We start from the raw sequence: 13,554 nt of genomic DNA, 5'->3' as shown, positions 1-13,554 counted from the left end.
TAGATAACCACAAATGAACAAACAAAACAAAGCAAAATAACCTTTTACTTTTAAGAGGCTTAGACAAACTTAGACTTAGATAAGACTAAAACATGGTTGCCAGAGTTAAGGGGGAAGAAAACTGGGAAAACCAGATAAAAGGGGTCAGTTGCATGATGGTAGATGTTTAGTGGTGATTATAACACAGTATATATAAATGTTGATTTCAAAAGTTGTACATTTGAAACCTATATAATGTTGTAAACCCATTTTACTTTAATAAAAAAGAACTAGATTAAAATGTACCCCTATTTTGGGACACATTCCATTCACATATAGTGTTTTAAAAATTAAAATGAAGTTTAAAATATTTATGCATTATCTCTTTTTATTCCTTTGCTAAATTCTATTAATGTCTTATTTTCCCCTAATGTTAAGTTAACCAAGGGTAGTCAGTGTAGTAAATTTTCTACCATAGAATAAATTTAAGATCAGTTAAATTGGTTGTCGTAGACATAGACTTAATCCTATTTTAATTTTTAAAGTTAATTTGACTCTAAAACATAATTGCTACTTTTTTCTTTTTCTTGAGTAAAGCATATTTCCCTATATGATTCCACTTAGGGAATTATTTCTTATATTTACTTCTACAGAAATAGTTTATTACCTCCTTCTATCCGTGGCCTTCCCCTCAAAGAAAAGTTAAAATCTATCTTGCCCCTTCACTTACTTAGAATTTAAAGGGGGAAATAGTATGTTGGTACAATAAATTAAAACATATTATATAAATCCTTTACAAGGATCAAGAGACATGTTATCAAAAGGAACAATTCCCTGAATTACATACAAACTATTCAAAGCACACTCATGATTTTCATGTTCTTGTGCTTTTCATGTTCTTACTCTTTGGCTATTTGAACATGTACCTGGGTGTCTGTGAAGAGGAAAACCATATTCTTGTCCTCTACACCAGCCAGTTTGTACAACTTCCTCAGGTCTTCATGAAAAGTTTCATAATTGTAGCCCCGGCTCAGTTCAATCTGAAAACATCTGTAACCACATATATAAGCTGCAAGTCTTGTAAGAGATTGCTTTCCTGTGCCTCCTACTCCGACAAGCAAAGCATTGCCTCTTTCCTGACGAATCATGCGGGCAATCCTGCAGCGAGCAGAGAAAGACTTATTTCAAGTGTACAGACATGGCTTTTACTCAGAGGGCCCACCCCAGAGTGGAAGACTGGTGCAGTGCAGTGTCAGCCCTCGGCAAAATGCCACAGTAAAAAGCAGGGTATGTCTGAAGGTCACAATTGTGAGAAAATTATTGCTTGACCTATAGTCATCTCACCACTATTTCCTATAGTCTATTAGCCTTTGGTTGTGCAAAATTAGAGGAAAGTAAAATCTCTTCTTCCTCTCAAACTGTGGAGGAAATTGCCAGGAAACTTGGGGGGGACTAAGGCTACTACTTATATTAGCTGTCAGACTGACAAATCCAGGTCTCCATTTATAAAAATGATCAAGCAGACAAATCATCAGACCTCAGAAATGACGCTACAGTTCAGAGAAAGGGGTCACAGGGAGTAGTTGAAATGAATTTACTATAAGATATTGGCAAAATTTTAGCAAATTTCTGATTCATTCTTACAAGAAGGATTTTAAAAGTACTGCAATCAGGGCCTCCCCAATGGCGCAGGGGTTGAGCGCTGGGCTGTGACGCTGCTCGCAGCCTCTGCAGCACTGATTCCATCCTGGCTGACGGCGAGGGTCCCACATGCGCGCAGACCTCTCCTGCCACCCGCTGCTCCCCTCAGCAGTGTACTTCAGTCCTTCTGCCTGCTCTGCTCCCCGCTCTGGCTCTGGTGAATTCTCTCACCCTCCCGCGCTTCTGACTGTACCCAGTGCTTGTATAAATAAATAAATAAATCTTAAAAAAAAGAAAAGTATCGCAATCATAACATTAGAGTGAATATTCAGAAAGGGTCAAAAAAAATCTGAGTTCAGGGAAAATTGAAGATGGAAAATCTGACTACCAAGTTGAAAACCTCAGAGAAAAATGAGCCTCACATCTCAAAGTGAAAGTAAAAGACAATCTTAAGGAATTTACCCAGAACCCAGAGAAAAAAAGATAATTATATTAAAAATGACAATAGGAAAAAAGGAAGATAAGGAGGGTAAATTTAGGAAAAACAAATGCGAACCCAGAGGTCACATAACAGGAACTACAGAAGGAGAGATGAGAGGAGACAGAGCGGATGTGGAGTCCACATGGGCAGAAGTGCCTCAGGTGTTCCAGGTGCAGTCTGTAACTGCATGAGAAAACTTAGGAAATACTGGGAACCACGAGAAATTGTAGTAGATGAATTTACTGAATATTACAGTGACTTGTTATATAGCAACAGACTATTGGGACATTCTCTGAGCCTTACCTGTAGAGAGATTATGATATTGAGCCATAGAGAGGTGTTATGATAACTGAATGAGACTCCCTATTGTGATTTTACGTTCAGGCTAAGAATCATTATTATTACTGTTCCACAGATGAAACTGGTACCAGAAGTCACAGGGGGTAGACTTTGACTTCTTCTTTTTTTTTTTTTTTAAAGATTTATTTATTTATTTAGACAAGCACTGGGTACAGTCAGAAGCACGGGAGGGTGAGAGAATTCACCAGAGCCAGAGGGGAGAGCAGAGCAGGCAGACTGACCAAGTACAATGCTGAGGGGAGCAGTGGGTGGCAGGAGAGGTCTGAGCGCCATGTGGAACCCTCATCCGGCGGCCAGGGATCCAACCTGCGCTGCAGAGGCTGCGGGCAACTTGGCAACCCAGCGCTCAACCGCTGCGCCACCGGGGAGGCCCTGACTTATTCTTTTTTTTTTTAATTTTTTTATTTTTTAAAGATTTATTTATACAAGCACTGGGTACAGTCAGAAGCAGGGGAGGGTGAGAGAATTCACCAGAGCCGAGTGGGGAACAGAACAGGCAGACTGACGAAATACACTGCTGTGGGGAGCAGCGGGTGTGGCAGGAGAGGTCTGTGCAACATGTGGGATCCTCGCCCGACGGCAGGGGAATCGAAATGGGGCTGCAGAGCTGCGCAGCCCAGCGGTCAACCACTGTGCCACCAGGGAGGCCCAAAATAAGTAGAATTTAAAAGACAAACACTAGCTAGGAAAAAATTTAAGGCACATCTATTATTCTTAAGGGCCATTTTAACATTTAAAATTGTCCATCAGGTAAGGGATTGATCATAAAGATGTTCAAATAACTCACACGATTCAACACAAACAAAATAAACAATCCAGTCAAGAAATGGGCAGAAGAACTTAAAAGACACTTCTCCAAAGAGGAAATGCAAATGGCCAACAGGCATATGAAAAAAAGTTCAACATGCCTTATAATCAGGGAAATGCAAATCAAATCAAAACCACACTGAGATACCACCTTACACCAGTAAGAATGGCACATATCAAAAAAGCCAGCAACAGCAAATGTTGGAGAGGATGTGGTGAAAAAGAACTCTCCTACATTGCTGGTGGGAGTGTAAACCTGGTCCAACCACTATGGAAAGCTGTCTGGAGTTTCCTCTGTCTACTAAAAATGGAGCTACCATATGACCCAGCAATTCCACTCCTATGGATTTATCAAAAGGACACAAAAACATTGATTCAAAAGAGCACCTGCACCCCTATGTTTATTGCAGCAGGTGAAACCTGGAGACAACCCCAATGCCCAAAAATAGATGACTGGATCAAGAATATGCGGCATATATACACAATGAAATGTTACTCAGCAATCAAAAAAGATAAACTCCTGCCATTCACAACAATGTGGATGGAACTGGAAGGAATTATGCTCAGTGAAATAAGCCAGAAGGAAAAAGAAAAATATTGGATGGTTTCACTTATAGCAGGAATATAGGGGAACCAAATAAGACATCCGTGTAAAAAAAATAATAATAGTACAAACACAACAAAGCAAAAACAGGCAATTATAAATCAGAGACATCCTGCAAGGGAGAAGGAGGGAGAGGGATCGGAGGCGGGGAGGGAGGAGCACAGGGACTGAGGTGATGGTACACAGGTGCATTGGGGAAGGGAACTCTATAGGGACTACACCTGAGGGGGTGGGTGGAAACAAATATTGTTTAAAAATGAACAATGATGTAAAAAATTAATATAAAAAATAAATAAATATCCCTAGACATGGAAAAAAACAAAAAAAAAATTCTTAGGCAAAGAGATTGAGTTAGTTGGTGTGCTCTGAGGTAGTAAGTCCTCTGAAATATGGATGGAACACCAATATTATTCCACTAATATATGTCAGAGTTCTGCCCTCTCACAGCTTGTATTTTGGTAAGAAGTTAGAAAAGAAACACAACACAATGTGAATAGTGATACATGTGCATATGTATTTAAAAATTAAATTTTGCTTGAGTATCAAAAAAAAAATTGTCCATCAGGACACAGCTACTCCAAAAAGGACTGCAGATATTTAGGCTGGATACCTACATGTCAGGGATGCTCCTCAAAGGATACTTGGAATGAATAAAAGTCAGACTATACACAGATGGAATCTACATTCCTTGGATTCAACTTATTGTTTTATAATCTTGAACCCTCTCTTCCTTTAGGCATGCATGGAATCAGCTTTGAATGTATATGCATCTCTGTAAACCATCTTAGATCCTTTTTTGTAACAAGAAAGGACATTTAAACCAAGCAAAACTATTAATATTTAGTGAAAATAATGATCTCTGGAATTACAGAGAGAGTTCATATAGATATATATAAATAACTTTCATATTAATATTGCTGATAAATCACTGTACATCTATAAAATCTAGTCCTTACCTTTTAATACAAAAGAGATCAGATCAATGCATTATTGGGCAACTTTTAGCACTGTACCTTGACACATGTTCTATAGCATCCTGGAAGAACACCAACTTTACTTCTTTGGGATGTGTAAGATTATAATCATCAAGATAGTCTTGTAGAACATTTGCAATTTTGTCCATATCAGTCAAGTCTTCATAAATACGATCACTCTTATCTGATCCAAACTATAAAATGATTTATGGGAGAAGAACTAGGTTGAATAAATTTTGATATATAAATAAATAAAATATATATATAGCACATGTAATATTAGGAAGGAAAGGTATTTCATCTATGTTATTTAATCATTTGCTTTTATATGTTAGCAAGGCTTTTAGTAATAAGGAAATGGTACTAAAGAAACTCAGATTTTCATGAATAACTGAAAATCTATTTCATTTAATTTCTGCTGAGTGGTATATAGAATGGCAATGATCTTAGCAATAAAATACATATAGGAGCTCAAAAATAGGCTTTAAATTTTCTCATTATAGTTTACTCTGGTTTCAAATTTTTGTTCTTAGGCTGTTGACATCAGAAGAGTGAAATGAGTTGAAATGATGCAAGATAGAATGTTATGGTTATAGAGAATCATGCCAGAATTATATGTAGCTTTCATATATCAATCATCTAATTTAACTGAATAAATTACTGAGAATGAAATCTGGTATACAATATAGGGAACTGGAATCCTGTTTACATTGACTGACGGTGTTTTTTCTTTGTTGGAGCAACTACTCTGGGAGCATTTCATTTGAAATCCTTAGAGACTGAATATACACAAGCAGTGCATGCAGAGTCTAGCTGTTCTCTTTGTTTTATTCCCTCATTTGATAACAATATTATTAGAAACACAGAAAATATAATGAATACTTGGAAACGAACTTTGGATTTTATTTTTATAATATCATAGAAATAAAGTACTTTATATATATATGCATGCATACACACACACACACACACACACTTTTTTTGTGTGTGTGTGGTTAGGGTTACCAGAATGGTGAGGTAGAGCATACATACAAGACGAGCTCACTCACTTGTTTAAACAGCATTGGCTGAGAGCCTAGCCCACACCTAGATCTGTGCAGGAAATGGGGAATTAGGGTGAACAACAGAGACATGCCCCCTGCCCTCTCGGAGACACTCGGAATGTTGTACAAAAACAAGAGTCAACTGTAAAACAAGAGCTATCTGCCAACATAAGTAGGGTTGTTCCATGGAAGACTTATTCTAGGCAGGTCTAGAGAGTAAAGTTGGGGCTTCTGTGTAGATGTTATTAGGGGACAGACTTGAAGAGCTCAGTATAAGGAACTCTGCTACTAATTAGAGCTCCCTTGAAATGAGTAGGGCAGCACTAATAACTAACGAAGGCTGTACAGCTATAAAGAATAAAATAAGGAAGATTCTAATCCTGGAATAGGAGATTAAACCTCTCTATTTCCTTGCAAACAGAATACCTGATAGATCTTTGATTAGAACTATTATCAAAATGAATGCAGCACTAAGATTAGGAGGCAGCAATGTTTTTCACTAAAGGGCCAGATATTAAATATCTTAGGGTTTGCAGGTCAGATAATCTCTGGTGCTACTACTTCACTCTGCCTTGCAATGCAAAAGTAACCTTGTAAATAGTACATAATTCAAGTGGTCATAACTGTGTTCCTATGGAACTTTTATTTATGGAGCCAGCTGTGGAAAGATTTGGCCTAAGGGCCATAGTTTGCTGATTCCTTGTCAGATCTTTAATTTTCACACATGTAAAATTCTTGCAGAATAAAAAGAACGAAAAACAAAAAAACCAAAATTAGGGCCTCCCCGGTGGCGCAGCGGTTGAGCGCTGGGTTGAGAACCTGCCCGCAGCCTCTGCGGCGTCGGTTCGATCCCCGGCTGCTCCCCGGCCACCGGAGAAGGGTCCCACATGGCGCGCAGACCTCTCCTGCCGCCCGCTGCTCCCCTCAGCAGTGTACTTCGGTCCTTCTGCCTGCTCTGCTCCCCGCTCTGGCTCTGGTGAATTCTCTCACCCTCCTGCGCTTCTGACTGTACCCAGTGCATGTATAAACAAAACAAATAAATAAATAAACATGCCTCTAAAAAAAAAAAAAAAAAAAAAAAAAAAACACCAAAATTAGCAGACAACTGTAAATGAGAGACAGGGCCTCCCTGGTGATGCAGGAGTTAAAGACACAGCACTATCAAGCTATTGCCAGCCATTGCAGCAGGAGTTCAATCCCCGGTCGGGGAGAAACCCACATGGCGCAGCAGACCTCTCCTGTCTTGCCCGCTGCTGCTCCTCTCAGCAGTGTACTTAGGTCAGTCTGCCTGTTCTATTCCCCGCTCTGTCTCTGGTGAATCCTCTCACCCCTGCATCTCTGGCCTGTACCCTAGTTCTTGTATGCATAAATAAATAAATCTTCAAAAAAATAAATCAGAGACATTCTGCAAGGGAGGGAGAGGCAGATGGATCAAAACAGGGGAGAGAAGAGCACAGGGGACTATGGTGATGGTGCAAAAGGTGAATTCATGGTGGGAATTTTACAGGACTACACCTGAGAGCAGGAAGTATACAATGTACAAAAATGAACAATCATGTAAATATATATATTAAAAGAATATCAATAGACATTGGAAAATAGTAAATGCTTTATAATCTTCAAATGTAGTCAGGTCAATACAGTATTCTTTTTACCTTAATGAAATCTCCAAATATGATGGGCTTAGTCAAAAAATATTCCATACCAATTGCAATTCCAAAATGTTTGTCTATTCAAAAACAAAATAAAATTTTAAGATAATGATAAGCTTGGATGCAGTGTATTAAAAAGATAAACAAAATAATATCATCTGTGATTTTATTTAGAAGCTCTAATTGGTATAAATGAAAACTGAGAGAAAGTCATGTTAATACTATTCACTTTAGTTTGTTTGATCAGTTCCTGGATTTAAGAATAAAAATGATTTATATTAAGAATCTTATTAAGCAGATAATGAACATATATTTAATAAATAAGGAGTACTTTAGAGATGATGCTCTGCTTCTTATCAAGACAAACGCTGTTTTTCCTGTTTTCCTCTTCTATTTAACATTCTATACTGAGCTAAAAGATATTAACCCTTCCTGAATTTCAATAAAATGACTTTTTAGAAGTTTAAAACAATGCACATTTATTGTCTCACACAGTTTCCAGTGATGAGGAACTCAGATACAACTTAGGCAGGTCCCTAGTTAAGGGTTTCACCAGACCGCAATGAAAGTACATGTTGGGTCCTCTTTCAAATTCTTGTGATTGTTGGTAAAATTCAAGAGGTTAAGGGACAGAGCTTCTTTGTTGGCAATTAGCCAGGGTAACTCTCAACTCCTAAAGACCTCCCATAGAGCTTGACACATGGCCTTCTTACATATATTTGAATCATTGAAGAAAACAACTTTTACTCATGAAAGACTAAAATTCATTTTGCTTTACCCTATATGTGCTCATTTAAATTTTTCTTTATACAAACTAAATTGTTTTTCACTAATAACATAGAATATTTAAATAAAGATTGGTATTTACTGGCCATTTCTGTCAAAATAGCACAGAAGTAGTGCTTATCTTCATTATTAATCAAACGATCGTGGAAGACTCTTTGACATTCATGACAAAAGAGTCTGAATATCTGTATTTCTTCTCTTACTGTTCCTGGATCGCACTGGAGGATACCTGTTTGTTTTTTTTTTTTTTTTAAAGAAAAGGGAAAAAAGGGAAATTCATTATATAGACATAATTTTGTTAACTAGAAAATCTTTAAGTCCAGCTTAATCTCCACACAACTAGAAATGAGGTGTTTCCCCAGAGGACATATGCACATAATAATGGGGCCCCATGTTTTGAAAGTAAAACAGACACATTATCTGATAAAGTTATTTCTTGTTTGTGATGTTTCTTTAAGTGAACATGTGCAGTGGTCAGACTTCACAGTATAAGCAGTGTTTACCTTATCTCATCAGAATAGGACTAGGGAAGCAATTGGTAAGGATGATAAACAAATAACTACATTAGACAATGTCTGAGATCCAAGAAGTGAGTTCATGGATCAATTGGTATCTTACTCTAAAGATTGGTATCCTACTCTAAAGATGTTCTAATTGATGGTCACAGGATCCAGATCATTCAGAGTCTCACTCCTACAGCAGGTGAGTGGGAAGCAGCCTGGGAAGAATCTGAATGGGGGACACTATTGGCTTCTGTGAGGGAAGAACTGAATTAAAGGTGGTGTAACTGGGTAGCTTGGAAGCAGGAAACCAGAGAAAGGCTCTTTCTGTTAGAAATCCTGGTAAGGATGATGGGCATTTGAGTTGGATTGTTAGTGGATGGAGTGGTGGGAAAAAGAACTGGGATCTATTTTGAAGATAAAACCATTAGGGTTATTGATGAATTGGATGGGAATCATCCAAGAATGAGAACAATCAACTATGACCCCAAGGTTTGGGGCCAAAGCAACTAAAGTGTTCACAAGGCTGGGGAGGAGGGGTAAAGTAAGAACTCAGTTTCAGACACCAAGAAGTATAATTTCAACTGGTAAGTAAGGAATTGGGGAAAGGAATTGGATATACAAGTCAGACACATAGATCAGAGTGAGAAGTTGGGGGTAGACATTTAAGCAGCATCTCTGAATGGATGGCATTTAATACCATTTAACCAATTGAGATTACCTGGGGAGTATGTATAGATAAAAAAGAAGACAGAAGACAAGCTCCTGGGGCACCCTAACATTCTGAAGTAAAGGAGAGGGACAGCCATCAAAAGAGACTGAACAGCAATAATCAGTAAGGGAAGAGGGTGCCCAGGGGAGCACTGGAGAGGGAAGGGTCTCAAAAGAAAGTGAGGGGTGTGTAAGTCAAACACTACTGAGAGGTTAAGGTATAGATTCAGAACAGCCCAGTGGATTTGGCAAGATGGGGAGTCAAGAACAGTTTAGTGCAGTGTCACCAAGGGGTGTTTCTGAAAACAACAGGGAAAATGTGTTTGTGTGTGTGTGTGGGCGGGGGGGGTGGTGTTTTGGCAGCAGGGGAATATGAGGCTTAAAGAGAATTATTTTTTAAGATGAGGGCTATATTTTTGTGTTGTTGGGAATGATTCATATAAGAGGAAACAGTGATGATGCAGAAGAGAAGAGGGAATTATAGGAGCAGGAGAGAATGGGATTCAGTGCTGAGGGATCTTCGTATGCTACAGGGGCAGACAGTTCAGCCATGAAAGTAGGAGGAAAGGCAGTTACGGGATGTCTGGGAGATCTGGAAGGTGAGAGTTCTGGCTCAACTATTTCTGTTCTTTTTTTAGTGAAATAACAAGACAGGTAATCTGGTTGGAGTGAGAAACAGGAGGCGATCTTGGCAATCTGAGGGAAGCTGTGAGGTAGTGAGCCTGGGGTGGGGTGGGGGGTCAAAGGTGAATGGAACAGGGACAAGTAGTGGTATTTCCAGGAAAGTCATAGACACCTGTGTATATACAACTGATAAAGAGATTTGGGGTGGGAAATGAAGGAAGGGTGCTGGTCAGAGAATGAGGGTTGCATATACCACCTTGCACACATTTGGACAAGTCCCTCAAATTAAAGACGTAGTGGGACTTGGCAGGTGTTGGCAGAAGATCAATACTCATTCTGTTATAAATCTCAACTGCAGCTTCTACGATGTTTGATGCAGTCTTCTTTACAGCTGGTGGGAAGTCATTCAGGAAGCCATTTAAGATGGCCTAGAACCAGAAACATAATATGAGAAAATTAGGGTTTATTTTTATACCAAACTTATCATTCAAATACTCCAGATCTGATGATACCTTTTCTAATAACAACCAGAAAACTGAATTCCAAATCAAGAATGCCTGAGTATTAAATCTCATTCATAAATTTCAGAATATATTCTCAAGAATGGGTTTACTCCTGTCTTCTATGATTGGCAATCCCGAGCAGTATTCATATTTGACCAGTGATTGTACCATAAATTTACTCTGAAATAATTTAATTTAGAACACTGCTTGATGTGGTCACAGGGTCTTCATGGAGGGCCTGACTCATTTGAAAATGAACTGAAATGCTCTCTGATTTTTATGTGATTTTAATCTCCATGTATATTTATTTTATTTAATTTTTTAAAAAAGATTCATTTATTTATTTATTTTAAAGATTTATTTATTTATTTATACAAGCACTGGGTACAGTCAGAAGTGCGGGAGCGTGAGAGAATTCACCAGAGCCAGAGCCGGGAGCAGAGCAGGCAGAAGTACCGAAGTACACTGCTGAGAGGAGCAGCGGGGGAGCCAGGAGAGGTCTGCTGTGCCATGTGGGTAGCTCCCTGGCCGGGGATTGAACTTGTGCTGCAGTAGCTATGGATAGCCTCATAGGTTGTGTCTTAACCCTCTTGTGCCACCAGGGAGGCCCTTGAATACTTTCTTGAATGTGTTTGCTCTCTTCTTTTCCCTGATATCACTCCATTCTAGTCCCTGTTCTTTTTCATCAGGTTTTGCCACTTCCTTCATCACTCACTGATCTCTAGGTGATTATTGCCAAAGCCAGTTTTCTCCAACCAGTCACTAGTCTTATTCTGTCTACACACATACTTTACTATTTGTGACTGTGCTTGTTCACGAATCTTCTGTTCCCAAGATCTGTGCCTCTCTGTCAACTCTCATCCTCCAGGACTCAGCTCATCATCTATCCTCCCTAAGCAGTCTTTGTTGGTTGGTGATGGCATGCTCTAGTCATGCTGCTTCACGTTCTCCCATCATTTTATTCAAAATGTCTTATATTCATTGAACACTTCTGCTCAGCACTTACAGGTAGATGTGATTATTCTTCCATTAAAAGATGAAGACGTGACCCTTTAGGGAGTTTGTATAGGTGGTGGAGTATGGGTGGTTGCTTTTGTTGGAGTGGTGATGGCAGCAGAGGCGATGGGTTAGGTGGGCTGAGTTTGAGTTCCCTGAGCAAGCAGACATGCAGACCTGGTGGTCAGGTATGACATGAGCACAGAATCAGGCACTGGAAAGGGATGTGATCTGCTGAGAGAATGCTAAGAGGCAAGGCCTGGGATATAACCTTAGACAGGTGGGGTTGAGTTTTGACAGTCTTTCTGTTTTCCAAAAACTGTATGTGAGACTACAAGCACAGAAGGCAGTGATGCAAATGCTTATCAGCTACTGTCCAGATGCCTGTTTTCACCTGTGGAAAGGGACAGATGGCTCCCTAGAAACACAACAGACTGTTTTCATTGTGGGAGTTTTGGAACAAATGTTTTCTTTTTTCCTGTTGCACAAGTTTAAATCCATACTCACCTGAAAAATATGTTTCAGACTGTGTTCTGAGGGCATTGGGAGGCACAGCATGCTGAAGTGTCGGATAAAGCGGGGCGTCACAGGGTTTCGGCCACCACCTGGAGGTGCACACGCTGATACAATTGTTACATCCTGTGTGGTGAGAAACCCACTTGGGTCATCCAGCAAATCCATACCAGTGTCAGGATCCAGACCACCATTTTTCTAAGACTTATCATACACCAACATTGTTATGTTTTCCTACATATTATCTGACTTAATCTTCACAATAAGCCCAGGAGATCACTTTTGTTACTTCCATTTTGTAGATGACAAAGCAAGGCCCTGGATAGTTAAGTAAGTTGCTCAAGGTCACTCAGCTAATTCATCTATATTGTACAAATGCTCCTATGTAAAAATTTAACTTAAAATTTAACAAGAACTTGTGTCTTAAAATACATATAGTTAACAAGTACTAAGTAGAGCCAAGTCTTGTTATTTGGGGTAGTTGTGTTCTATAAAGTCACCAGGAAAACTGAATCAAGGAACACTTGAGCCATTGCCCCTTGGGAAACCCAGGGTTAGGCTTCTGGAGCCTTTGGTCATATTTTTCATCAATTGGTCAACACAGAATATTACAGTTACCACTGGTCTTGCCTTGTCTCTAGCCTACCCTCCCCTCTAACCAAGGAGATCTTCCCATAACATTCCCTCAGATGCCCACTATCACTCAGAGGATAAATCCATGTTCCACGTCCTGGCACCATGGCCTCCTGGGCTGACTTTCTGCATCTCTTGCCATGGTGTCCCACATTCCCTGATTCTGCAGTGCAAAAGCTGCCTTTCCTTTCCTTGCTTTGCCATGCTTTGCCTGCAAGTTCCATTTCCAAAATACCTTCTCCACACAGGCATCTCTTATCCTCAACCCAGTACCCACCCCTATTCCCTCCACTCTCTCTCCACAACATCATCCTGCATTATAAATACATGTCAACCTACTTTCTGAGATTGAGTCCTCTGGGAGGTGGGGACTGTCTCATGTGTTCATGAATCTCCTGATTCCAGCATCCAGCAGGCAAGAACTCAATATAGATGGAATGAATTGAATTACACATAAGAAATAATGAAGCCATATGTTATAGGCTGAATTGTGTGTGTCTCCTCTTCCCTTGGCCAATCATAAGTTGAAGTACTAATCCCCAGTATCTCAGAATGTGGCTGTATTTGGGCATAAGGTCCTTAAAGAGGTAATTAAGTCAAAATGAAGATACCAGTATGACTGGTATCTTACACGAAAATGAGATTGAGATTTTTTTTTTTTTCAAATATTTTATTTATTTATACAAGAGCTGGGGTATAGGCCATGGGAGGGTGAGAGAATTCACCAGAGACAGAGTGGGGAACAGA

The 13,554-nt window shown here is 39.4% G+C and overlaps 1 protein-coding gene across 1 annotated transcript; it reads right to left on the bottom strand.

Moving 5' to 3' along the window:
• Positions 1-878: 878 nt before the first annotated feature.
• On the bottom strand, positions 879-12,368 carry LOC119258594 (dynein axonemal heavy chain 6-like). The gene is made up of 7 exons (XM_037526855.1): positions 12,345-12,368; positions 12,169-12,300; positions 10,419-10,590; positions 8,410-8,556; positions 7,545-7,618; positions 4,886-5,040; positions 879-1,137 (listed from the first exon to the last, which is right to left on the bottom strand). The coding sequence occupies exons 1-7, from the start codon at positions 12,366-12,368 to the stop codon at positions 879-881; spliced, it is 963 nt and encodes a 320-aa protein (XP_037382752.1).
• Positions 12,369-13,554: the final 1,186 nt, after the last annotated feature.

This window comes from Talpa occidentalis, unplaced genomic scaffold, assembly GCF_014898055.3.
Source record: "Talpa occidentalis isolate TD23 unplaced genomic scaffold, MPIMG_talOcc4v2.1 talOcc4.5, whole genome shotgun sequence".
Taxonomy (NCBI): Eukaryota; Metazoa; Chordata; class Mammalia; order Eulipotyphla; family Talpidae; genus Talpa; species Talpa occidentalis.
The sequence above is the reverse complement of the archived record's forward strand: the minus strand, read 5'-3'. Positions and strand labels throughout refer to the sequence as shown.

Coding starts and splice junctions, on each gene's coding strand:
- LOC119258594 (XM_037526855.1), bottom strand. CDS start 12,368: ATGGTGGTCTGGATCCTGACACTG. Junction 10,591..12,168: donor GTCTGAAACATATTTTTCAG/GTGAGTATGGAT, acceptor TTCTGGTTCTAG/GCCATCTTAAATGGCTTCCT. Junction 7,619..8,409: donor TATTTTGACAGAAATGGCCA/GTAAATACCAAT, acceptor GTTTTTGAATAG/ACAAACATTTTGGAATTGCA.